The sequence below is a fragment of the Oncorhynchus nerka genome, linkage group LG14 (genome assembly GCF_034236695.1).
Source record: "Oncorhynchus nerka isolate Pitt River linkage group LG14, Oner_Uvic_2.0, whole genome shotgun sequence".
NCBI lineage: Eukaryota > Metazoa > Chordata > Actinopteri > Salmoniformes > Salmonidae > Oncorhynchus > Oncorhynchus nerka.
This window is the reverse complement of record NC_088409.1, coordinates 36,356,197-36,381,554: the sequence shown is the minus strand read 5'-3', so window position 1 is coordinate 36,381,554 and position 25,358 is coordinate 36,356,197. Positions and strand designations below refer to the sequence as shown.

General features: G+C 45.8%; 1 protein-coding gene and 2 long non-coding RNA genes across 3 annotated transcripts in view; 2 read left to right on the top strand and 1 right to left on the bottom strand.

Annotated features, from left to right (window-relative positions):
• The first annotated feature begins 439 nt into the window (after window positions 1-439).
• LOC115140950 (uncharacterized) lies at window positions 440-3,004 on the top strand. The gene is made up of 3 exons (XR_003865309.2): window positions 440-697; window positions 1,285-1,331; window positions 1,432-3,004. It is a non-coding gene; the product is annotated as an uncharacterized LOC115140950 (long non-coding RNA).
• Window positions 2,065-25,358, bottom strand: part of LOC115140949 (nectin-2-like) — a 73,226-nt gene continuing 49,932 nt past the window's right edge. Inside the window, exons 7-10 of the mRNA XM_065028031.1 lie at window positions 5,024-5,156; window positions 4,874-4,943; window positions 4,175-4,261; window positions 2,065-3,448 (exon numbers count right to left, since the gene is read on the bottom strand). Of these exons, the coding sequence (XP_064884103.1) occupies window positions 3,224-3,448; window positions 4,175-4,261; window positions 4,874-4,943; window positions 5,024-5,156 (515 nt within the window). The 3' untranslated portion in view covers window positions 2,065-3,223. The remainder of the gene's footprint in view (window positions 3,449-4,174; window positions 4,262-4,873; window positions 4,944-5,023; window positions 5,157-25,358) is intronic.
• Window positions 11,753-25,331, top strand: LOC135575217 (uncharacterized). Its single transcript, XR_010465767.1, has 2 exons — window positions 11,753-11,820; window positions 21,845-25,331. It is a non-coding gene; the product is annotated as an uncharacterized LOC135575217 (long non-coding RNA).

The following is a 25,358-nucleotide window of genomic DNA, read 5'->3' as shown; positions in this document are numbered from 1 at the left end:
TTTGAGAGAGCGTGTCCCCAGGCTTCTCTATACCAAGTCCCTCACGTGTACACACCTCCAAACCCCCTCAATACAATTCTAAGATTTTAATCTGTAACCAAATTATTGTAATAAAGTTAAGCATATTAATTCATATTAATGGTTGCTTGCTACCCAAATCTTTGAACCTTAGGTATTCCACTTGAGTAGTACCTTGAGTAGAAAAGGAACATTTTCTAAAGAAAATGTGTGTGTCCATCCATGAGTGTTCTGGTCTCCCTGCATGGACCTATAGTAGAGACATCTACTACCGAGGTACTTGCTTAGGTCACAACATAATGATGAGCTGTTTGGGCAATATGGCAGAACCCTTATGTCCTGTGGCTGGATCCCTCAATACAGGCTCTGAAAAACATTGTCACATTGGCTGCCACCCAGAGCCATTGAGACCTACAAAGATGTCATGGGGGAAAGCAAAGATAAACTCTGGGAAAAGTGTTGCTTCTGTTCTACTCAGGCTGTTACCATAGTAACAGCGGAGCTTATCAACAACAGGCGATGTTTTGTTTTAGCAAAGATATTAACGGTAACTAGCAAGCAGGCTATCAAATGAATATTAGCTAGCTGATGAGATCAAATGGCTGACAAACGTGGTTTGGAGAAACTGGACTTTTGTGCATTAAGCATCGAGCAACAGCAGCAACTCCGACAATTTAAGGTTAGTTAGCTAGCTAACACTTTACTACTGTAGGTAGCTTCATGAGTGCTCCTTGGCTTCAACAACATTTAGTTAGCTAGTTCTACCGATATAATTAGGAATTCAAATACAATAGGATTTCTTGTTCTATCACTAACTGCATTATTTTTGCATTCATCCAGCTAATAGTTAGCTAGTAGAAATTCATTGGGTAAAGATAGGCTCAGCAATGACAAACATCACGTGGGGTAACTTTACATCTGCTATTGACCACCTGGCTTTTCCCAATATCATGAGGCATGGGAAAGAGTAGAATGGACAGTAAAGTTAAGGGAATTCACCATTATATTTATCCTGGGACATGCAAAGCCAACAATGTATATTAGAGAGCGCATCCAGAGGTGGAGGCCTTAATAAGCGACGTTTTAAGGTTTGTTAATTGGCTGGCACTGACTGACGGTATATTTTCAGACATATTATTCTCCATCTCAATTAGGGCTCTCAAGCTCCAGACATCAATAACGAATATAATTCTATTTCATATTTAGCGACAGTAATGAAGTCTAACTGACCGATTGCTTGGGTACCTGCTTCTTGTTTTTTTACAGAGATGTATTTCTCAAAAGACCCACAGACATTCGAGAGTCTGCAGCAGGTGGGTTCAATCAACACAAACTGACAAGTACACCAATATACAGACAGGGACAGTCCTCTACTTAGAACTACCAATAATTAACATATGTTCTCTCTTTCAGATTACTTCACCGACCCAAACCTTGGGTTGATCATTGGCTCCAAACTGCAGGGCGATCCTGCCGACACAGGCACAGACTGAATCCTTACCGGATTGTTTGGCAGTTCAACGGTTATTGAAGTGTAAAGCCTCTTTCCCTGTGTTCTGTACGTCCTCTGTATTGACTAGTTATGTGTCAAAGTAACGTGATACAAATGATAAAACATGATATAAAGTGGGAATGTACTGGCACCCAGGCATATGTTCTTACTGAGCATCATTACAACAGGTTAGTTACAGGGCTACAGAAGGATGTTTTATACCGCTGGTTGAGAGGGAAATATAGATTTCTAGGCCTATAGGGTGGTGTGGACAGCCTCTTTACAGGAGTTCTCAGGGGAAAGTCTAAATGGGATCATTGGGACGTCCCAACTCTGACGTTAAGCCATCGAAGTTGAAATATAAAACGGTTAAGTTTACCGATGTCCCAAGGATTCCGGATAGCACTAACCTTTTTCTCAAGCCCCAAGAGTTCCCCCTTCTGGACTCTTATGTACTTCCACTAACTCCCCAACTCATCAGATAAATCAAAAAACATTAAGCAAGATGAGGCAATACTGACCATAACTTTAGAATGATCTGACCACACTGGATACACAGTTTAAATGTTTAATGAATTAAAAATCATCAAGTAACCAGCGCATCAGGCTTTGCTTTATTAAAAACATACATAGCGCAGTAAAAACAGGTACATTTAATCTGTTACAAAGCATGATAAAATCATTCAGAATTCTGTTTGATTCACATTTTATAATCTGACACGCGACAAAAATAGGCACATCTGGTTGAACAATTAAGTGATTGTATAGAGAAGAAGACCCTGAAATTGTATAAAAACCTAGACCCTGACAATATTGGACATTTCAACAGTAGGCCTACGTAGTACATTCTGTAACCAACATACTGTGGTAGAGCATGTGAATAGAGCTTTTAAATCCTGAGCGAACAGGCACAAATCATCAATGTTTAGACACGTCAATGTTAAAAGGTAACAGAGATTTCCTTTTTATATATACAAGATTGTCAGTAACTTACATTGTTAGATTTTTGTTCAGGCAATTGACTGTCCCTCTCTTATGGCTTGTATTGGGCTCCAGGAATCCAGAATTGTATCTTAGACACAGATCTAGGATCAGATTACATTATGTAAAACCTTAAACATAATCCTTAGGTAGTAAAACACACAACAGACCTTACAACAGTGTCTATAGGCAACATCATCCTACTGCCTTTAGCTCAGAGTAGTGTACCAGTCTCCTGACCCCAGAGCCCATCTACATTCCACAGTATGATGGAGCTATCAATACACACTGATCTGATCCAAGGTCAGTGTTGCGTTATCCCCTAATGGTAATGGTTAAGATTCAAAGAGGGTAAGCTGGCCCTGGATCTGTGCCTATTAAACAATCTCACACACTTACTGTACACATGGGACTTTAACCACAACATTCAAAGGAGTTTCAACCAACCCCGATAAAAGTTAGTGTTCTTTTATGTTGTGTCTTACTTACACAGCATTTTAATGGTAAAGCAGATCCCCCTTTTAAAAACATGATTCCCATTATTAGAACCCAATACATACACTCACTTTAGTTCACAATGTACAATTCTAGATTGGAGATACTGATTGAACGGCAATGACTACAACCATCACACACTGCAGCCATCCCACATACACACACATCCAGTGTCTGATGTTCTTCACGTACAAACAGGTTTAGTCCCACACACACTTCCAATGTCTCCCAATGTCTTCACACAAACATGGCCTGGGACACAAAGCTCTCTCCACGAGTCGCACCGGCGGCAGGGGGGTGGTCCTCCTCGTTGTCATGGTAATCATTGGGCTTGTACTGGTTGGGGGCGTACAGGTGCGGGACTTCGTTCAGCCTGGGTTCATCCCAGCCAGAAGGGGCGCCAGCGTAGCGCAACTCCTCCGCATCACAATTGTATTCCTCATCACTGCACGCATCCAGGTCCTGGTGGGAAAGATCAAATCTTAATAATCATGTAAAAATAAGGAGAACCAATGCAGTCTTCATAGTATTCTAGTGACCCTTGCATTAGCGAACAAACTGACAGAGCAACACCTTTTGAGAGTCTTGACCCCAGGTCTTCCAGCCCATGGGCAAACTTGCTAACCACTGTTCCAATAGGGTTAAATCACAGGGGGAAATTGTAACTAGCTTACCAAGGGAATGGTTGCTACAGTATTAAAAACACATGTTTCCATCTATAGCATGTTCAGTGTAACAGCTTCTATCCACATAGCAGCCCTCCACACCCTTCAGTTTCCTACACGTTCTCATGTTTGTGTACTGGTAAATAGGGCAATCATGTTGAGTAACTGATGAATTAATGATCATAAGTAGATGTTAAATGATTGAGTTATTTTTGTTTCATGAATCCTTTACCAGGATGTATTATAGATATAGATAATGAACTAAGAGTTGGGTTGAGGCACTTTATAAGCCAAAGCTACAGAGCTTAATGTATCTTGATAGTCTACAATGGCTTCCTCTCCTGGTCTCCATTCACTCCATCTTTACTGATAGGAAAACACAGGCCAGATTGAATCATTTTCAAAGAGGCCAGCTGGGAATTTGCTTTCACCCGTCCAGGTCTTTCATGTCTGAAGATTGAGGAAAGGAGTCAGGAGAGAAGGACTATTGAGAGATGCACCCCATGTATGGCTGTATTCTTACTGTGCTGGGCTCGGCATCCTGCGGAGCGTAGTACAGGTGGTCCACGGATCCATCCTTTCTCTCCACAGGGTCTCGACTGGTGTTCAGCTGCAGATGTGCATGCACACACACAGGATTATTCTCATGTACTCTGAGTTTGGGTAAAACTAGGTCCAAGAGGCTTCTAAACAGTTCTACCCAAGCCATAAGACTCCTGAACATCTAAACAAATGGCTACCCAGACTATTTGCAGTGACCCCCCCCCCCCCTCATTACACCACTGCTACTCTCTGTTAACATCTATGCATAGTCACTTTAATAACTAACTACATACTACCTCAACTAACCGTTCCCCCCGCACATTGACTGTACCAGCACCCCCCTGTATATAGTCTCGCTATTGTTATTTTACTGCTGCTCTTTAATTACTTGTTACTTTTATCTCTTATCCGCATTTTTTAAAACTGCATTGTTGGTTAGTAAGTAAGTAAGCATTTCACTGTAAGGTTTACTACACCTGTTGTATTCGGCACATGTGACTAATACAATTTGATTTGATTTTGATTTGAAAACCTATTTCAGATGGAGGGTTTTTCCTAATCAGCATAATCTTTTTATCATTTAACAATGTTGCTAAAAACATGTTGTGGTGTTGTAAAATACAAATTGAGGGGCCATAACAGCAAGTCTAAACTGTTATGGCTGGCCAGCATCCCTCACCGTATCAGAAGAGCTGCTGGTGGTGGTCTGCTGCTTGTTAGGGGGAGGGGGCTTGTACTTGGGTGGACCACTGAGAAAGAGAGAAAGGAGGGAATTAAAACAAACAGGATGATCACTTAGTATGAGTGACAGACACACACAAACACTCACTCTCCATTGTGCTGGTTGCGTTTTTTGCGGACCAAGACCACAACACTGCCGATAATGGCCAGCAGCAGAACCACCCCAATGAGCCCTCCTATAACACCGCTTGTAGTGGGACCCTTCACTGGCAGTCGAGTACCTGCAGAGAGAGAGAGAGAGAGACAGGGAGAGTAGGAGAAATGAGAGAAAATAAAGTAGATGAGAGAAAAAGTGAGATAGGAAGGAAGACAAAGAATAGAAGGGAAGTAAAAGGGGATAAGTACAAAGAGGGAGAGAAAAGAGAGAACATTAAGAAGAGTAGTGATAACATTCACATGCTGGAGTCGTCCCACATGCACAGGAATAACCCTACATTTACACAACATCGTTTCATTTGTGGTGAAAGGTTCTGAAAGCGGAATTCTAAATGTAATCCCCAAGTAATGAAGTATGCCTAGCTACAGTCTATAGGGTGTGTGAGACAGAGGTGCAAACAAAGTGTGTGTGGATGAGAGGTATAGAGAAAGTGTATACGTGTGTGTGAGCAAGCCGAGACGCAGAGAAAGTGTGTCTCTTTCTTTACAGAAGGTCTACATTAGTGTAGACTACAGTCACGTGGAGAGGCAGACAATCAGACATAATGACTGTAGTACCTTCCTCTAATGAACCATGACCACAAGTACCAATTCTAAAAATAAGATAGGAATACATACACACACGGTGTGACCCCATCCCCTTATCCTCCCCATCATTGCCCAGGGGATTATGCTAATGAGGGAGTGTTAAAGGGAAATAAGGAGCTCAGCTAATTGGAGAAGAGTTACACAGGGAAAGTCATTTGGTTGGCCCTTGATTGAATGTTAGGATTATAATTACGACTGTGGTACTGATGATCTTATAGCAACGCTCTGTAATGTAAACAATGGAGCATCCAATGACCTTTACACATGTAAATAGCAGTTGTTTTCAATTAGACCACAACATGTAAATAAAATAAAAACGCTTTGGTTTCCCAGTAAAACTATGAAAACTGTCCATTTTTATTGAACCTTTATGGAGTAACCTTTCGGTTACTGGCCCAACACTCTAACCACTAGGCTACCTGTCGCCCCAATAATAAATGATCATTTCTTAAAATGATCTCAGAGTAGTTCCCCCTGACATGTATGAAGTCATTATTGTTCAGAACATGGCATGTTTAATAGGTCTTATGAGACAAAGCTTTACACCATAGCAGAAGTCCAGTTATAGGACGTAGAAGGGAGTGTTACTAGGTGATTTGTGTAATACAGCCTGTTGTCCACATGGCAGAAGTCCAGTTATAGGACGTAGAAGGGAGTGTTACTAGGTGATTTGTGTAATACAGCCTGTTGTCCACATGGCAGAAGTCCAGTTATAGGACGTAGAAGGGAGTGTTACTAGGTGATTTGTGTAATACAGCCTGTTGTCCACATGGCAGAAGTCCAGTTATAGGATGTAGAAGGGAGTGTTACTAGGTGATTTGTGTAATACAGCCTGTTGTCCACATGGCAGAAGTCCAGTTATAGGACGTAGAAGGGAGTGTTACTAGGTGATTTGTGTAATACAGCCTGTTGTCCACATGGCAGTAGTCCAGTTATAGGACGTAGAAGGGAGTGTTACTAGGTGATTTGTGTAATACAGCCTGTTGTCCACATGGCAGTAGTCCAGTTATAGGACGTAGAAGGGAGTGTTACTAGGTGATTTGTGTAATACAGCCTGTTGTCCACATGGCAGTAGTCCAGTTATAGGACGTAGAAGGGAGTGTTACTAGGTGATTAGGGTGTAATACAGCCTGTTGTCCACATGGCAGTAGCCCAGTTATATGACGTAGAAGGGAGTGTTACTAGGTGATTTGTGTAATACAGCCTGTTGTCCACATGGCAGAAGTCCAGTTATAGGACGTAGAAGGGAGTGTTACTAGGTGATTTGTGTAATACAGCCTGTTGTCCACATGGCAGTAGTCCAGTTATAGGACGTAGAAGGGAGTGTTACTAGGTGATTTGTGTAATACAGCCTGTTGTCCACATGGCAGTAGTCCAGTTATAGGACGTAGAAGGGAGTGTTACTAGGTGATTTGTGTAATACAGCCTGTTGTCCACATGGCAGTAGTCCAGTTATAGGACATAGAAGGGAGTGTTACTAGGTGATTAGGGTGTAATACAGCCTGTTGTCCACATGGCAGTAGCCCAGTTATATGACTTAGAAGGGAGTGTTACTAGGTGATTAGGGTGTAATACAGCCTGTTGTCCACATGGCAGTAGCCCAGTTATATGACTTAGAAGGGAGTGTTACTAGGTGATTAGGGTGTAATACAGCCTGTTGTCCACATGGCAGTAGTCCAGTTATAGGACGTAGAAGGGAGTGTTACTAGGTGATTAGGGTGTAATACAGCCTGTTGTCCACATGGCAGTAGTCCAGTTATAGGACGTAGAAGGGAGTGTTACGAGGTGATTTGGGTGTAATACAGCCTGTTGTCCACATGGCAGTAGTCCAGTTATAGGACGTAGAAGGGAGTGTTACGAGGTGATTAGGGTGTAATACAGCCTGTTGTCCACATGGCAGTAGTCCAGTTATAGGACGTAGAAGGGAGTGTTACTAGGTGATTAGGGTGTAATACAGCCTGTTGTCCACATGGCAGTAGTCCAGTTATAGGACGTAGAAGGGAGTGTTACTAGGTGATTTGGGTGTAATACAGCCTGTTGTCCACATGGCAGTAGTCCAGTTATAGGATGTAGAAGGGAGTGTTACGAGGTGATTTGTGTCATACAGCCTGTTGTCCACATGGCAGTAGTCCAGTTATAGGACGTAGAAGGGAGTGTTACGAGGTGATTAGGGTGTAATACAGCCTGTTGTCCACATAGCAGAAGTCCAGTTATAGGACGTAGAAGGGAGTGTTACTAGGTGATTAGGGTGTAATACAGCCTGTTGTCCACATGGCAGTAGTCCAGTTATAGGACGTAGAAGGGAGTGTTACGAGGTGATTAGGGTGTAATACAGCCTGTTGTCCACATGGCAGTAGTCCAGTTATAGGACGTAGAAGGGAGTGTTACGAGGTGATTTGTGTAATACAGCCTGTTGTCCACATGGCAGTAGTCCAGTTATAGGACGTAGAAGGGAGTGTTACGAGGTGATTAGGGTGTAATACAGCCTGTTGTCCACATGGCAGTAGCCCAGTTATACGACGTAGAAGGGAGTGTTACTAGGTGATTAGGGTGTAATACAGCCTGTTGTCCACATGGCAGTAGTCCAGTTATAGGACGTAGAAGGGAGTGTTACTAGGTGATTAGGGTGTAATACAGCCTGTTGTCCACATGGCGGTGCTGTGTCTCCATAACAGGCTCTGAAGTACTAATAATCTTCACTACCTCTGCTTTGTTCCGTCCTCTCTGCTCTTCATCACTCCCATGATCATTTACTATGTCTTTATTCTATTATACTGAGTCGTTTACTTTATGTTCGTATTCTTATATTTTATTTCTTGTTGTTGCATTGTCAAGAAGGAACGTGCAAGTAACAATTTAGTTGGACAGTATATACACCATGTGTATCCTGTACATACGACTAATAAAACCTGAAACTTTTCCTCCCTCTCCAAAGTGATTTCCTCCCCTCATCTCCTTTTTACTGATAGGGAATAAACTAGGCTGGTGACAGCTTTATCTGGTAAGCATTCTTTATTTATTAGGGTACTTTCTTTTCAGATCAGTTCAGATAAAGGAGAGGAAGCCACTTTAGAGTATTGAGATGCAGCCGCTGTCTGAGTGACTCCAGCAGTGGTGAATAGAGATCAAGCCCTCTGTATCTGTGGTGGATGCCAGCCATGTCTCGCTCTAACAAAATCTCCCAGACGGCCCGAGCTGCCCGCTGTGTCTCTCAGCTGGCGCCGCGCTCCGCTGCCCTCCGACAAGGACAGGCTGGGCTCCGTAAATTTAGCCAAACGGGTGCGGGCACACACACACTGAGCAGAGTCCAGCTGGCAGGGCCATCTTGTATACTATCCAGTATCCCTGTCACTCACACCAACATTTATACACACCCACAATTCTCTGTGGTGTGCTGAATGCCCCATACCCTCCTACTCACTCACACCCCCATACCTTCCCACTCACTCACTCACACCCCCATACCCTCCCACTCACTCACTCACTCACACCCCCATACCCTCCCACTCACTCACTCACTCACACCCCCATACCCTCCCACTCACTCACTCACACCCCCCATACCCTCCCACTCACTCACTCACTCACACCCCCATACCCTCCCACTCACTCACTCACTCACACCCCATACCCTCCCACTCACTCACTCACACCCCCATACCCTCCCACTCACTCACTCACACCCCCATACCCTCCCACTCACTCACTCACACCCCCATACCCTCCCACTCACTCACTCACCACACCCCCATACCCTCCCACTCACTCACTCCACTCACACCCCATACCCTCCCACTCACTCACTCACTCACACATACCCTCCCACTCACTCACTCACTCACACCCCCATACCCTCACACTCACTCACTCACACCCCCATACCCTCACACTCACTCACTCACACCCCCATACCCTCACACTTACTCACACCCCCATACCCTCCCACAGATTGAGAGAGGGTTTATCCACTCTTGGTGTATTCTCAAGGATTCTACCTGTATTCTCAATGTGAGGTATGGTCTAAAATAATGCTAAGAGTTTAAAAATCTTTAAAAAATACTGCCAATACTGCCAAAGTTCTACAACACTAGAGCACTGCTGCATAATTAAGCAGCCTCTAGATGATTGCTGGGGGATTTTCTGGGCTGAGAGACTGGCTGACCAGGAAACAGAGTAACATCTTGCTCTGCCTGCTTGCTTACCTCTCTCGGTGATACCAGTCTGCTTCTCCCAACTGGGATTAAGGTTAACATGCTTCCCCAGCCAACCATACAGGCCCATATGACTCATTGACCTCGGGCTGGCTGACCTGGCCTAGCTGCACTATGCTGCACTTATCCCGATCTCTCCCTTCTCCCATCCTCTACTGCTGCCTTCGTTTGGGAAACGCTCGTTTATCTCTCCTTAATATGGCAGCCCAAATCTGTAGCGTCTCCAGCTCTGCATCTTTAATCTCCTAACGAGCAGAGATAAGCCTGTTTTATTACCCTCACACACACACACACACACACACACACACACACACACACACACACACACGTGCCATCTCTGCTCCCAGAGCTATATATTTATTATACCTCAGCTATAAAAGTAATTGACCCAAACAGATTAAAGGGTCATTCATTGGCCAAACAATCCTACTGTTGCTGATCATAAAATCCACCTGTATTGTATTATTGTTGACTTAAGTTTGAGCATCAACGTACACATGAGACAAACACGGTTCCATTGACCCCAGACGATGGGGTTACAGATTAGGTCTAGACGGATTGATCAGCACTGATAGAGATGAGGATGAGGATGAAGAGGGAGCTGAAGTAATCCCATTGCTCAGTCAGGGAGAGGAGAAGTCTAGCCCTTAGATCCTAAAGGCTTAACAGTGTTACATTACCAACATCCATTCAGCCCAACACACACACACACCTCGCTCCCTAGCGACCCTGTATCCTGGTAACCAGGCGCCGCATACATAATCACACAGATTGGAGGTGTGTGTGGGAGGGAGAGAAGGGCAGGGACATACAGTGATAGAGGAGAGGAGAGAGGATGAATGGGAGAGACGGGGTGATGGAGAGGAATTCCGATCACTTTGGAAACTGCCTCTTCAAGTATGCTAGTCTTATATTACTGCTGCTAATAATAAACACACAAAACACAATATCATTACCATCAACACTACTACAGTAGTACTATGTGGACTGCTAGTACTATAGTCTCCTGCCGTTGGCTGCTGCCTGCCTGCCTGGTGCAGTACTGAAGCTGTAGTCTGTCAGACAGGCCCAGTATTCATCCAGGGTGATTCCAGAGCTGGCCCCATGCATTTACACTGTCTGGGATTAAACGTATGTCAGGGACACCAAGCCCGTGTGTGTGTGTGACAGCAGGAAAGACTGTGTGTATGCATACAATTGCGTGTGGGTGTGTGAGTGTTTGACGTTGATCTCCCCCTCTCTCTGCAGGGAAACAGTGTGCTCCCTGCCATGGTGCATTAAGGCACCGACAGGCACCCTGGGAGAAGGCAGGGTATCTCTCTCCCACCCTCATACCCTCTCTCTCTGACAAGGTCGAGACTCCCCTCTCGCTGTCTCTGCGTCAATATTTACAGTCCACTTCACACTGGAACAGAGGTGGCTGGGTCAAGCCAGCATGGAGCAGGCCTGCTGCATTACCCAAATGTATCTTTCCAGTCCAGCTGAGAAGGTTTAATAGGGGTAGGAATAGGCAGGCTGTAGTAGTCCAAAAGGCAACACACACCAACCCACAACCACACCAAGTAGCTGTTCTTCCCAGCAACAGAGAGAACATACACAGGTTGCAGCTGGCAGATCCATAACAAGGCACGCACACACACACATACACACACACACACACACACACACACACACACAGTCCTGTCCGGGTAACTAGGAGTTGTACTGTAAGAACCCAGGTCACCTCAGTTAGCTAGTGTGTCATAATGTGAACTGTCCCTAACCTCCCCCTCCTTCCGTGGGGCCTGGTCTGTCACCCATTGGTCCGTTTACCTGCCCTGTGACCTTCCGCCTGGGAGAACATCCACTTCATTAACTACTGGAGCACTACTCCGCCATGCACAGAGGGATCCCAGCCCAGAGCGCAGCCTTCTACTGAGAGGGGATTGAGGTGAGACAAACTAACATTTCCACTACGGTTTCCTCTACTAACAATGTGCTGGTCTCAGGTTAGGCTGTGTTAGGTCAAAGCAATATCGAGGAGGATGCCTTGATAGAATTTAATATCACTTATAGCTATATCTGTTCAATGTCAGTAGAGATGGAGGAAAGAGAGGAGATGACTTCAGGCTACTGAGATGTATCCTCTCGGCCACAGCAGGCGGCTAATTGGGGGGCCGTCTCCAGTAGACTACCTCGAATAAGAGACTGATTAACAGAACGGGGAGCCGTAATGGCCCCGCTTTCCAGTTGCATCCTCTCCCCCTTTCAGCCGATGCCCCTCAAGAGAATCTGCACAGCCAGAACGGCACAGGCCCGGCTCTAGCTCTGCATTCGGATTTAAACTCTCATTAAGACAATTCTCCTTTGCCATGGTGAACTATTGTGCATTTAAACAATGGAATAGAATAGGCAACGAGGGTAAGATTTTGCATGTGGAAAAAAAGGACTTATCGTTATGCGGCGAGCTTCAGTGACTAGGTTTAGTTTGTTGTTGATTATGCAGGGTTACAGCGCAAGTAACATACACATTCAAGTATGCACACGTTATTTGCATGGGACATCTAATGGGCCTGTGGGCATATGGATGTGGAATCACAATGTAAACCAGAACCACAGTTATATATATAGTTCCCTGGGAGGTATTCTAGGTTGTGGGAGCCTTGTGCTGATCATACATGGAAGTCACAGGAGGTTGGTGGCACCTTCATTGGGGAGGACAGGCTTGTGGTAATGACTGGCGCGGCACCAGTGGAATGGTACCAAATACATCAAACACACGGCCTCCAGTTGTTTGATGTCATTCCAACTGCTCCGTTCTGGCTGTTATTATGAGCCTCCTCAGCAGCCTCCTGCGATGGAAGTCATTACCACCTGTTGCTATAGATGTGTGTTCTTCACAGTGTCTGTCCTTAACACCAACATTACAACTAGAATACTACAAAAGCATGCACACAGTGTGTTACAAAAACACAATCATACAGGATGACAGACACACACAATGCATATGGATGCTAATAGTCACATTTACACACCCACATGTCACAGATGAAGAATATCAAACTGCTGTACATGCATCAAAAGGCCTTACCGACAATATCCTCCAGACAGACAACCCCATGGTCGCATAATGATCCTTCCTACAGCATCTAACACACTGCATCAAGTCTGGCTCTCTCAGATAATCATTTTTATGTCACACTACATCAGAATCTCAATATACAGTTAGCTATATCATGCTCCTCCATCTCTCCCACCTCTCAGTGTGTGTGTGTGTGTGTGTGTGTGTGTGTGTGTGTGTGTGTGTGTGTGTGTGTGTGTGTGTGTGTGTGTGTGTGTCAGAGATAGACAGTTCAATAGCAACAGTAAAGTATAAAGTGGGTGAGAGGACATAAATACATTGCAGTGGGCGAGGAGCACAGTGTGTGAGGTAATCAATAGGTAGCAGTGAAGTATAAAGTGGGTGAGAGGACATAAATACATTGCAGTGGGTGAGGAGCACAGTGTGTGAGGTAATCAATAGGTAGCAGTGAAGTATAAAGTGGGTGAGTGGACATAAATACATTGCAGTGGGTGAGGAGCACAGTGTGTGAGGTAATCAATAGGTAGCAGTGAAGTATAAAGTGGGTGAGTGGACATAAATACATTGCAGTGGGCGAGGAGCACAGTGTGTGAGGTAATCAATAGGTAGCAGTAAAGTATAAAGTGGGTGAGAGGACATAAATACATTGCAGTGGGTGAGGAGCACAGTGTGTGAGGTAATCAATAGGTAGCAGTGAAGTATAAAGTGGGTGAGAGGACATAAATACATTGCAGTGGGTGAGGAGCACAGTGTGTGAGGTAATCAATAGGTAGCAGTGAAGTATAAAGTGGGTGAGTGGACATAAATACATTGCAGTGGGTGAGGAGCACAGTGTGGGTGAGGTAATCAATAGGTAGCAGTGAAGTATAAAGTGGGTGAGAGGACATAAATACATTGCAGTGGGTGAGGAGCACAGTGTGTGGTAGGTAATCAATAGGTAGCAGTGAAGTATAAAGTGGGTGAGAGGACATAAATACATTGCAGTGGGTGAGGAGCACAGTGTGTGAGGTAATCAATAGGTAGCAGTGAAGTATAAAGTGGGTGAGTGGACATAAATACATTGCAGTGGGTGAGGAGCACAATGTGTGAGGTAATCAATAGGTAGCAGTGAAGTATAAAGTGGGTGAGAGGACATAAATACATTGCAGTGGGCGAGGAGCACAGTGTGTGAGGTAATCAATAGGTAGCAGTGAAGTATAAAGTGGGTGAGAGGACATAAATACATTGCAGTGGGTGAGGAGCACAGTGTGTGAGGTAATCAATAGGTAGCAGTGAAGTATAAAGTGGGTGAGAGGACATAAATACATTGCAGTATTAAATACATAAAGTGTCTTTGAATGGAGTACGGTAGTGGGTGCCAGGTGCACAGGTTTAAGTGTGTCAAACTGCAACGCCGCGGGCTGTTTTTCACATGATCATTTTACTGTCGACGCTAGTCAGTGTTTGTGAGTGCATGCCAGTCCATTTAAGTGTTCACCAGGGCACACTAAGTCATTGTGTGTGTCGACAGTAACACACTACACTCCTTATTGTAAATGCTTATGTATACACACACACCAGTCATTGAGAGCTGTGTTGAGGGGAGTTATATCAGTGTTCCCTAAAGAGCCTCTTATACTGGTCCACACTACACTAGCCCTTAAACACCCAGCACAGCACAGGGCTCTACATATTTAATACAGAGCTCAGAGGACAGAAGAGTGGAAGAAGAGGGAGAGAGGATTGATTTCTTGCCAGCTTTACACCAGCCCAATCCTCCTGAAGTAGTGTGTGTGTGTACGCGTCTGCACAAGTGTGTGTCAGACCGCGTTAGACACGGCGAGAGGAGAGGGAACACACACACGGAGAGACAGGAGTGTGTGTGGGGAAGAAAGGTACCTGTGTAACAACACAGAGTCAGACGGATGGAACAGAGCTGATGTGAGTGTTTTTGATCTGCTGCTATAGGAATGGAGGCTACTCATTGTGAAGGATGAGGCAGAAATAGCAGTTATTACACACCTAGATGGGCAGTGACTTCCTTTCTACTCCAACTGTCTTCGCCTGGGCCGGTATTCTGTCTGTTCTCAACATCTCACAAAACTCAACATTCTTTTGGTCTGTGTACCAGGGTTGGGGCAACTTCCATTTCAATTCAATCATTGAAAAGTTTCCATTTACTTTCTATGAGAAGTTTGCAGTTCTTGAATTTCAGTTCACTTCCTGGATTGACTGCATTGAAACTAAATTGATCCCAACCCTGCTGTGTACACAGTAGCAGTCACCTGAACAGGAGCAGATATTGGCATTGTTCTCTGTGTAATCTATCAATGGCTTGTTGATGTTCAACACTTCCTGCAGGCGACACACACACACAGCGGTATCAGATAGATGTGTATCAGATAGATGTGCGTCTACTGGAGGTGACACATACCCATCTTTCTTCTAGACACAGACACACCTGTTAGACTTGTATCAGGTCCCTCTTGTCTCTGCTCTATCAGCTCAACTGGAGGTGAACAACACACACCGGTCTCTGAGACACCTGTATCAGGACCGTCAGTGTTTCCTCTAGGTGACAGAGCTGTCGAGCAGGTGACAGAGCGGTCTAGCAAAGGGGTGGGCAACTCCAGTCCTCGAGGGCCTGATTGGTGTCACACTTTTTCTCCATCCCTAGCAAACACAGCTGATTAATTAAATTGCATTCTAAACTGAAGATCCTGATTAGGTGATTATTGGAGTCAGGTGTGTTAGCTGGAGCTGGGACAAAACTGTGACACCAATCAGGCCCTCAAGGACTGGAGTTGCCCACCCCTGGATCAGGTGATAGAACTATCTAGCAGGTGACAGAGCTGACTCTAGCAGGTGACAGAAATGTCTAGCAGGTGACAGAAATGTCTAGATCAACCACTTCCTCTGTGAAACACACCAGTCAGTAGACCATTAAGCAATATTAGGCTGGTTGACTTAGCATACATGCCATAGACAAGAGTGTCCACTGTCACAAATTAAATGCCACCAACCAGTTTGGCAGAAAGACACTCTCCCTTCACCCTCTGCTATATGACACCAAGGAATGTTCACCTGCACCGAAACCCATCATCTCCTCATCTTCACTCACTCTAACTCATTTGTTCTCTTTTCAATACACAACAATACACCTTCAGCTCCTTTCAAAAACGACTGTCATCATACCAGACTTCACACAAGTCCAATGCCTGAAGGAAAAGGGTGACTGAAATATTAATTCCAAAATGTCTGGCTGATTAAAAATATGAATTAAATAAAACCCTAGGGGGTAAAGTCTTTCAGAATACATAATGATAGACAAGGTTAAATGAGTCCAATTATTCATCTATCGGACTACAGATCTACAGCCGTCCATCCATTATATAGTGGAAGAACATCTCTAGTGACCAGTAACTTGGGTAAATGCATTCTGTGTGTGTGTGACATGTATTGGCTGTGACATGCTCTCCCCACCGCCTGCAGAAGCATGTGTGTGTGTACAAGCTTGAGTGTAACATGCCTCTGCTGTACAGATCATTAATATTATTCATAAGGCTGGATGCCAACATGGATGAATCATTTTACTGTAAAATGTCACCAAACACCAGTGTGTGTGTGTGTGTGTGTGTGTGTCTCGCAGCTTCACTGCTGGACGTGGTGGCAGGCTAGCTATGACCCTGGTTGTCATCACTGTACAAAAACATTACCACCACAAATAGACAGGAGGGATAGAGTGAGGAGGGAGAGAACAGAGGGTGGATAGGGAGAGGAGGGGGGAGTCCGTGAAGGAGACCGGGGCAATAGGGGACAGGGGACACAGGGTGGACAGGACAGCCAGAGCTAAAGGGGACAGGCATGGAGACTTAGCCTCAGAGACAGGCTATAGGCCTGGTTATTGTACAGCACCTCAAGTTGCAGAGAGCCCAGTGAAACTAGTCTCTGTGGATGTTAGTATGATGTCATCAGAGAGTTCAACACATTACTATCAACCCACACACAACTCCCTGACAGAGACACACAACTCCCTGACAGAGACACACAACTCCCTGACAGACACACACAACTCCCTGACAGACACACACAACTCCCTGACAGACACACACAACTCCCTGACAGACACACACAACTCCGTGACAAAGTAACACAACTCCGTGACAAAGTAACACAACTCCGTGACAAAGTAACACAACTCAGTGATAAAGAAACAACTCCTTGACAAATCACAACCTATTCCTTATGTAGTGCACTACGTTTGACCAGAGCCCATTTCTGGTGTAAAGTAGTGCACTACATAGGGAATTTGGGACACACCACATAGGGATCCATTTTGGTCACATCCTTGGTGTGGGCCTATGGAGGATAAAAGACAGGAGAAAAGCTCATAGAAAGGCCCTGTAATACAGAGATAAATTGTAGAATAGAGGCATGGGGCTACAGATGATAGAAGACTAGAGACTCCCAGACCAGACACACACTAAAGTACAGCTAAACCAATATAGTGCTGCTACGCCCAAGGAGCCATAGGTGGTAAAAGATGAGAGCTCTAATATTGCTGTGTGTGTGTGTGTGTGTGTGTCTAAGGTCCCAGGCTGCTCATTTCTCTCGTATGTCACACACACTGCTCTCGTGTCAGACACTCCTCTGCACATGGACATGAATCAGGCCTCTCCATGGAGCCGACCCACAGCACCATATCTGTGGCCCTGTCACTGTGCCCCTGTCACTGTGGCCCTGTCACTGTGGCCCTGTCACTGTGCACCTGTCACTGTGGCCCTGCAGTGTTTTAAGAGCAGGGCTCAGCAGACAGGTAGATACACCCCACAGTTCAATACCTTCAGCTCCCGTCTGTTCTGCCCTCTAGACAACGTCTGGCTTGCAACAGAGAAGCACAATAAGTGGAAAGGGGAAGGAACTCCTTTCCTCACAGAATAGATTGTGATCTGATTGGCTGCAGGTAACACTGGGGGGTTGTCAGTCTCCTGTGGTAACCAGATCAGAGAAACAGGGAGACAGATATAAGGGGAGGAAGAGAGACGGTATCTCTGAGCAGTGAGACGAGGAGCGGGGTGGGTTGTCAGATTCTCACCATTCATCTCACTTCGTTATTATGAGAGTGACAGAGGGAGAAAGGTCAAAGGAAGGAGGGACAGAATAGAAGAGGTGAGAGTGAGCAGAGAGATAGATGGAGAGAAGGATGAATCGAAGAGGTGAGAGTGAGCAGAGAGATAGATGGAGAGAAGGATGAATAGAAGAGGTGAGAGTGAGCAGAGAGATAGATGGAGAGAAGGATGAATAGAAGAGGTGAGAGTGAGCAGAAAGATAGATGGAGAGAAGAGGTGAGAGTGAGCAGAGAGATAGATGGAGAGAAGAGGTGAGAGTGAGCAGAGAGATAGATGGAGAGATGGAGGATGAATGAGAAGGTGAGGATGATAGATGGAGAGAAGAGGTGAGAGTGAGCAGAGAATAGATGGTGAGAGTGAGCAGAGAGATAGATGGAGAGAAGAGGTGAGAGTGAGCAGAGAGATAGATGGAGAGAAGGATGAATAGAAGAGATAATACAGAGTGTGTGTAGAAGTGTTAAGAGAAGTTGCCTCACACACAGGCATAGCTGTGTGAAGTTGTCACAGTACTTCCCGCAACCTGACTCTATTTGATGTCAGACAAAGGACTGAAATAGACTTCACTCCTACAGAGAGAGAGACGAGACCACACAGTCACTGAACAAATCACTCTGGACTGCCTCAGAGAGAAGAGACACAATCTCTATCCCGTGTGTACAGTCACAAAGACGCACTCTGACCAGTTGATTCACTCTAGACCTGACAGTCCAATAAAAATGTCATACGACTTATCCTGACCAACCTAGAGCCAGTGTTTCTGTTTCTGCTCTTCTCTTGATCGGTCGGTGTGTGTGTGTGTGTGTGTGTGTGTGTGTGTGTGTGTGTGTGTGTGTGTGTGTGTGAGAGCACGATTGAGACGGTGAATTAAGCAACCAGTGCATCTGATCTGCAGAGCGCCCCGAGCCAAACACACACGCATCTATTCTTAAGAGCGGAGCAGGAGTAACCATTCTTATATGGATAGAGATCTGACTCAGACAGACTGTAGGTCAGTGCTGCCAGCTAACAAGAACCCTGTAAAATTGTCAATTTTGTTATTCTGTGTGCTTCAGGGAGAGGTTTAGTTCCAGGTACATGGGAGCTTGACGTGCACACACACACACACACACACACATATATACACACACACACCTCTTTCATCTGCGGCTGCAGTCTGTTTTTGCAGGTGGTGGTTGAGGTCACTGCACCACTGAGTGGGACATACAGAGAGAACACACACACACAGATCTCACAGAATCTAAACTAACACAGCTGCACTAACCCCATGCCCCCACTCTTCTAATCCTACTCCCCCCATTCCTCTCCTCATCCCAAATCAACCCACTCCTAAACCTACACTACACTGAAACCCATCCCTCTACAACAACCCCCCCCCGTTCCTCTCCTCATCCCAAATCAACCCACTCCTAAACCTACACTACACTGAAACCCATCCCTCTACAACAACCCCCCCCCGTTCCTCTCCTCATCCCAAATCAACCCACTCCTAAACCTACACTACACTGAAACCCATCCCTCTACAACAACCTCCCCCCCGTTCCTCTCCTCATCCCAAATCAACCCACTCCTAAACCTACACTACACTGAAACCCATCCAACTACAACAACCTCCCCCGTTCCTCTCCTCAGCCCAAACCAACCCACTCCTGTCACGCCTTGGTCAATATGTTTTGTGTTTTCGTTATATATTTTGGTCAGGCCAGGGTGTGACATGGGTTATGTGTTTGGGTTCGTATTGGGGTTTTATTAGCATTGGGATTGTGTATGATTAGGGGTGTGTCTAGTTAGGCTTGGCTGCCTGAGGCGGTTCTCAATCAGTCAGGTGATTCTCGTTGTCTCGGATTGGGAACCGTATTTAGGTAGCCTGAGTTTCACTTTGTATCTTGTGGGTGATTGTTCCTGTCTTTGTGTATTCACCAGATAGGCTGTAATAAGTTTCACGTTCCGTTTGTTGTTTTCATAGTATTAAGTTATTTCATGTATCGTTCCTTTTTCCTTTATTAAAGATCATGAGTAACCACCACGCTGCATTTCGGTCCGACTCTCTTTCTACAACAAACGAACGCCGTTACAACTCCTAAACCTACACTACACTGAAACCCATCCCTCTACAACAACCCCCCCCCCCCCCGTTCCTCTCCTCATCCCAAATCAACCCACTCCTAAACCTACACTACACTGAAACCCATCCCTCTACAACAACACCCCCTGTTCCTCTCCTCATCCCAAATCAACCCACTCCTAAACCTACACTACACTGAAACCCATCCCTCTACAACAACCCCCCCCGTTCCTCTGCTCATCCCAAATCAACCCACTCCTAAACCTACACTACACTGAAACCCATCCCTCTACAACAACCTCCCCCCGTTCCTCTCCTCAGCCCAAATCAACCCACTCCTAAACCTACACTACACTGAAACCCATCCCTCTACAACAACCCCCCCGTTCCTCTCCTCATCCCAAATCAACCCACTCCTAAACCTACACTACACTGAAACCCATCCCTCTACAACAACCTCCCCCCGTTCCTCTCCTCAGCCCAAATCAACCCACTCCTAAACCTACACTACACTGAAACCCATCCCTCTACAACAACCCCCTCCCAGTTCCTCCCCTCATCCCAAATCAACCCACTCCCAAACCTACACTACACTGAAACCCATCCAACTACAACAACCTCCCCCGTTCCTCTCCTCAGCCCAAACCAACCCACTCCTAAACCTACACTACACTGAAACCCATCCCTCTACAACCCCCCACTTCTCCTCCACAGTCCTCATCCCAAACACCCTTCATCACCTCCCCTACACTACACAGAAACCCATCACCCTACAACAACCCCCCACTTCTCCACAGTCCTCATCCCAAACACCTTCATTACCTCCCCTACACTATACTGAAACACATCACCCTACAACTACCCCCCCCACTTCTCCTCCACAGACCTCCTCCCAAACACCCTTCATCACCTCCCTACACTACACAGAAACCCATCACCCTACAACAACCCCCCACTTCTCCACAGTCCTCACCCCAAACACCCTTCATTACCTCCCCCTACACTATACTGAAACACATCACCCTACAACTACCCCCCACTTCTCCTCCACAGACCTCCTCCCAAACACCCTTCATCACCTCCCTACACTACACAGAAACCCATCACCCTACAACAACCCCCCACTTCTCAACAGTCCTCATCCCAAACACGCTCTGTCATGTGGAAGGTGCATTCAGCTGGATCTACATTATCCATCTACCCCCACCCCAACCCAGTCAGATACCCCCTCTGCTCTGGTGGCAGTGGGCCAACCATGCACCACCCCTGGGAGCCCTGCTACCCACAATCCCTTGCCTGCCGTCAGCTCAAGCCCGGTCAGCATCAGGAGAGGAAGCGTAATCTCCTTGGGACCCTAGGGGATACAGGGCCCCCCCCCACACACACACACACAAGGTCAGGGGTTGAGTGTGTGAGAGAGAGTGTGTGCGCACAAAATGTAGCTTAATAAAACCCTGAGAAGAGTAAACATTATGACTTCCTGATAAAAGGTTAACAATACCATTTCCTGTTATGCTAAAGAGTAGTCTCAGTAATCAGCAAGAGTTCCAGTGTGTTCTGCTTTAGTGTACGTGACATTGACAACAACAGAGTAATAGTGTGGAATGCAGACAGTCAGTTTGTTATATCTGGAGTACTTCTCCTGTCCTATTCGGTGTCCTGTGTGAATCTAAGTGTGCGTTCTCTAATTCTCTCCTTCTCTCTTTCTTTCTCTCTCTCGGAGGACCTGAGCCCTAGGACCATGCCCCAGGACTACCTGACATGATGACTCCTTGCTGTCCCCAGTCCACCTGGCCATGCTGCTGCTCCAGTTTCAACTGGCCTGGGCCCTAGGACCATGTCCCAGGACTACCTGACATGATGACTCCTTGCTGTCCCCAGTCCACCTGGCCATGCTGCTGCTCCAGTTTCAACTGTTCTGCCTTACTATTATTCAACCATGCTGGTCATTTATGAACATTTGAACATCTTGGCCACGTTCTGTTATAATCTCCACCCGGCACAGCCAGAAGAGGACTGGCCACCCCACATATGCTCTCTCTAATTCTCTCTTTCTTTCTCTCTCTCGGAGGACCTGAGCCCTAGGACCGTGCCCCAGGACTACCTGACATGATGACTCCTTGCTGTCCCCAGTCCACCTGACTGTGCTGCTGCTCCAGTTTCAACTGTTCTGCCTTATTATTATTCGACCATGCTGGTCATTTATGAACATTTGAACATCTTGGTCATGTTCTGTTATAATCTCTACCCGGCACAGCCAGAAGAGGACTGGCCACCCCACATAGCCTGGTTCCTCTCTAGGTTTCTTCCTAGGTTTTGGCCTTTCTAGGGAGTTTTTCCTAGCCACCGTGCTTTTACACCTGCATTGTTTGCTGTTTGGGGTTTTAGGCTGGGTTTCTGTACAGCACTTTGAGATATCAGCTGATGTACGAAGGGCTATATAAATAAATTTGATTTGATTTGAGGTACCCAGGCTAGGCCAGGAGAAGCCATGCAAACAGTCAGGTACCCAAGCTAGGCCAGGAGAAGCCATGCAGACAGTCAGGTACCCAGGCTAGACCAGGAGAAGCCATGCAGACAGTCAGGTACCCAGGCTAGACCAGGAGAAGCCATGCAGACAGTCAGGTACCCAGGCTAGGCCAGGAGAAGCCATGCAGACAGTCAGGTACCCAGGCTAGACCAGGAGAAGCCATGCAAACAGCAGGGAGTAGAACAAGTCAAACAGAATCTACACAAAGCATGTGATGAGGCCAAAAGGAGTTTCCATTCACGTTAAAAAAGGTCAGAACCAGGCTGGCTACTCATTTAGGTCATTGAAGAGATGCCCTCATGGGTCAGCCCATCAATACATCGTACTGTGATCCATTCATCAGGCCAGCTATCACACTCTGGGATTGTTGAGTCAGGCCTGGAGCCTAAGGGTGAGAGGTTAAACGGAGACAGGTGGCAGTAGGCTAGCTTCTATCCATCTGCAGACTAGAACAGGTTTAAGTGTGTGTTAAGGCTGTGTGTTCATCTAGACACTACTGTATGGACTGGACAGTAGCTCAGACAAGCCATGGACAGTATATACTTTGAATGCTGCAGAGTCAACAGGCATACATGCAGATACGCATACATATGAGTACCCACTCAGATGTCCACACACGTCTCCTCAGTCGAATACCACCACACACACGGCACCCCCCTCAGGCCATCATACCAGACACGGAAACAAACTGCCCCACTTTGCTGGTGTCTAAACACAAACATGCCGTTATAGTACACGCTGCCGTGAACAAACACAGAAACACACACCATTATTCCTAACCGAGTCCGACAGACACACAAAAACAATGTCTGCCTCATCCTCCCGTCACAGGGAGCCAGAACAGGGCCACCATGACAGTGCCCCAGGCATCACTACAATAGAACTACAGCGGATTGGCACTGGACTGGTACAGCACTACGTTAGAACAGGGATTGGACAACACAGAGCTTGGCCCCGCAGTGTCAGTTTGGCTTCAAATCTAGGTTGTGGTTTCTGGTTGAACAGCCAGGTTTTGGTTTAAGGGGTCACTGCTCTTAAACTAGAGGGACGTTCAAATATTTGTGTCGAGCGCAACACAGTGTGCTTGTACTCCTCTCAGGCGTTTTAAGTGATGCCACCATTTCCGCTCTGTTGTGAAAGGAAGTCTTCAGCATTCAGCCAGGAGCCCAGAGAAGAGAGCGCGAAAGTGAGCGAGAGTGAGCGAGCCGCCTTTTCATTTTGCCAGCCTCAAAAGCAATTAGTGGAGCCAGATGGCTGTCTGGACTCTGAATAAATAGTTTGAGCATCGACGGAAAAACCCCATAGACGACACACACACAGACCTGTGTCAAAGCGTCGAGACACAGGGAAGATACGGACCTAAAGAACCAAATTGGTTCTAGCTGAGACTACAGGGCAGAAAAACAATCAAACCTTCACACAATGAATCCATTTCCACTTCATCTCTGCACCTTCACTGTGGGGAGTGAAGGTCACATGGTTTTACAGTGATAAAAGTATGGGCACATGAAAGCACGCGTCCCCTCCCACTTTCTTTACCAAACCAGTCTGGTTGAGTCAGAGGGTTCAAAGAACGCAGCCCTTGAGAGCTGGTCGAATTACTTAGTTTCAGCCAGCATGCACATTCCCCAACTGATAACAAACCCTCCCTCTATGTGGTAATACCAAAGCAACACCACATTCCTAAGCCATTACACACGGTATCTGTACGTTTCCTTGACGCTCCCACTCTGTCCAAACTACCCGTTACCACGGCAGCGGGTTCACCTTAGTCAACCAGATGACATATGCAAATCAAACAAACAGGGGGAGGGGCTTGGGTGTGTGAGTGAAACGTGAGCTAACACACGTCACCGCTCTCCCTCGCTACCCTTCTCATGTTGATTCCCATAGCCTAGATACTGTATGTTATCAGCGCTCTTGACAATGAACAGTTTTATCACAACCGAAACGAGACAAACAGCAAGACTCAGCACCCTCCAGGGTGTGCTAACATGTTACACTAGCTAACAGAGGACATTGATAATAAATATACCCAGATACCTACATTCAATTACTATTTATATTCCTTCTATGTACATAATACACAGCAACAAGGTCATCGTTTCAAAAATCAAGAAAACTTTAATTGCAACCAAATACAAAAAAAAATGACAAATAGTGACAGATTCTAAAAGGTTTCTTTAAAAAAAACTAGTTCAGAGCGGTGAATAAAAGCACATTTTGTGGTAAGATTGTTTCGAGTGCACTGTACAAAATGGTGCAGGGTAAAAGCACATTAAGCCTGTTGTGGCGGAGTAGTCACAGCAAAGCAGTGGAGAAATAAAGCATAAATGTTAAAGCACTGCAATAAGAGATAAAAAGATAAGGACTTGTAAAATAAGCATTGATACAGAAGAGAAGAAATCCTTCATGCTCGGCACTGAGAAATAGAACACGTGACACCATAAATTAGTCATTCTTTATTTTCCTTTCCACTAGATACTGTATTTATATATTTATACTATGTACACGTCAGGGGGGAGCGATCGAGACGACAAGGAAGTTAAGGCTTGGATTAGTCATCAGTGTTTCGAGCCAGAGGACGACAATGTGGATTAACAACAACTACTAAATAACAACCTACAAACAAGCTGTGTTAACTCCAGGACAGGAACATTACGTCAACTCTCTAAAAGCATTTTTATTTTAAAACCTTTGTGCCAGG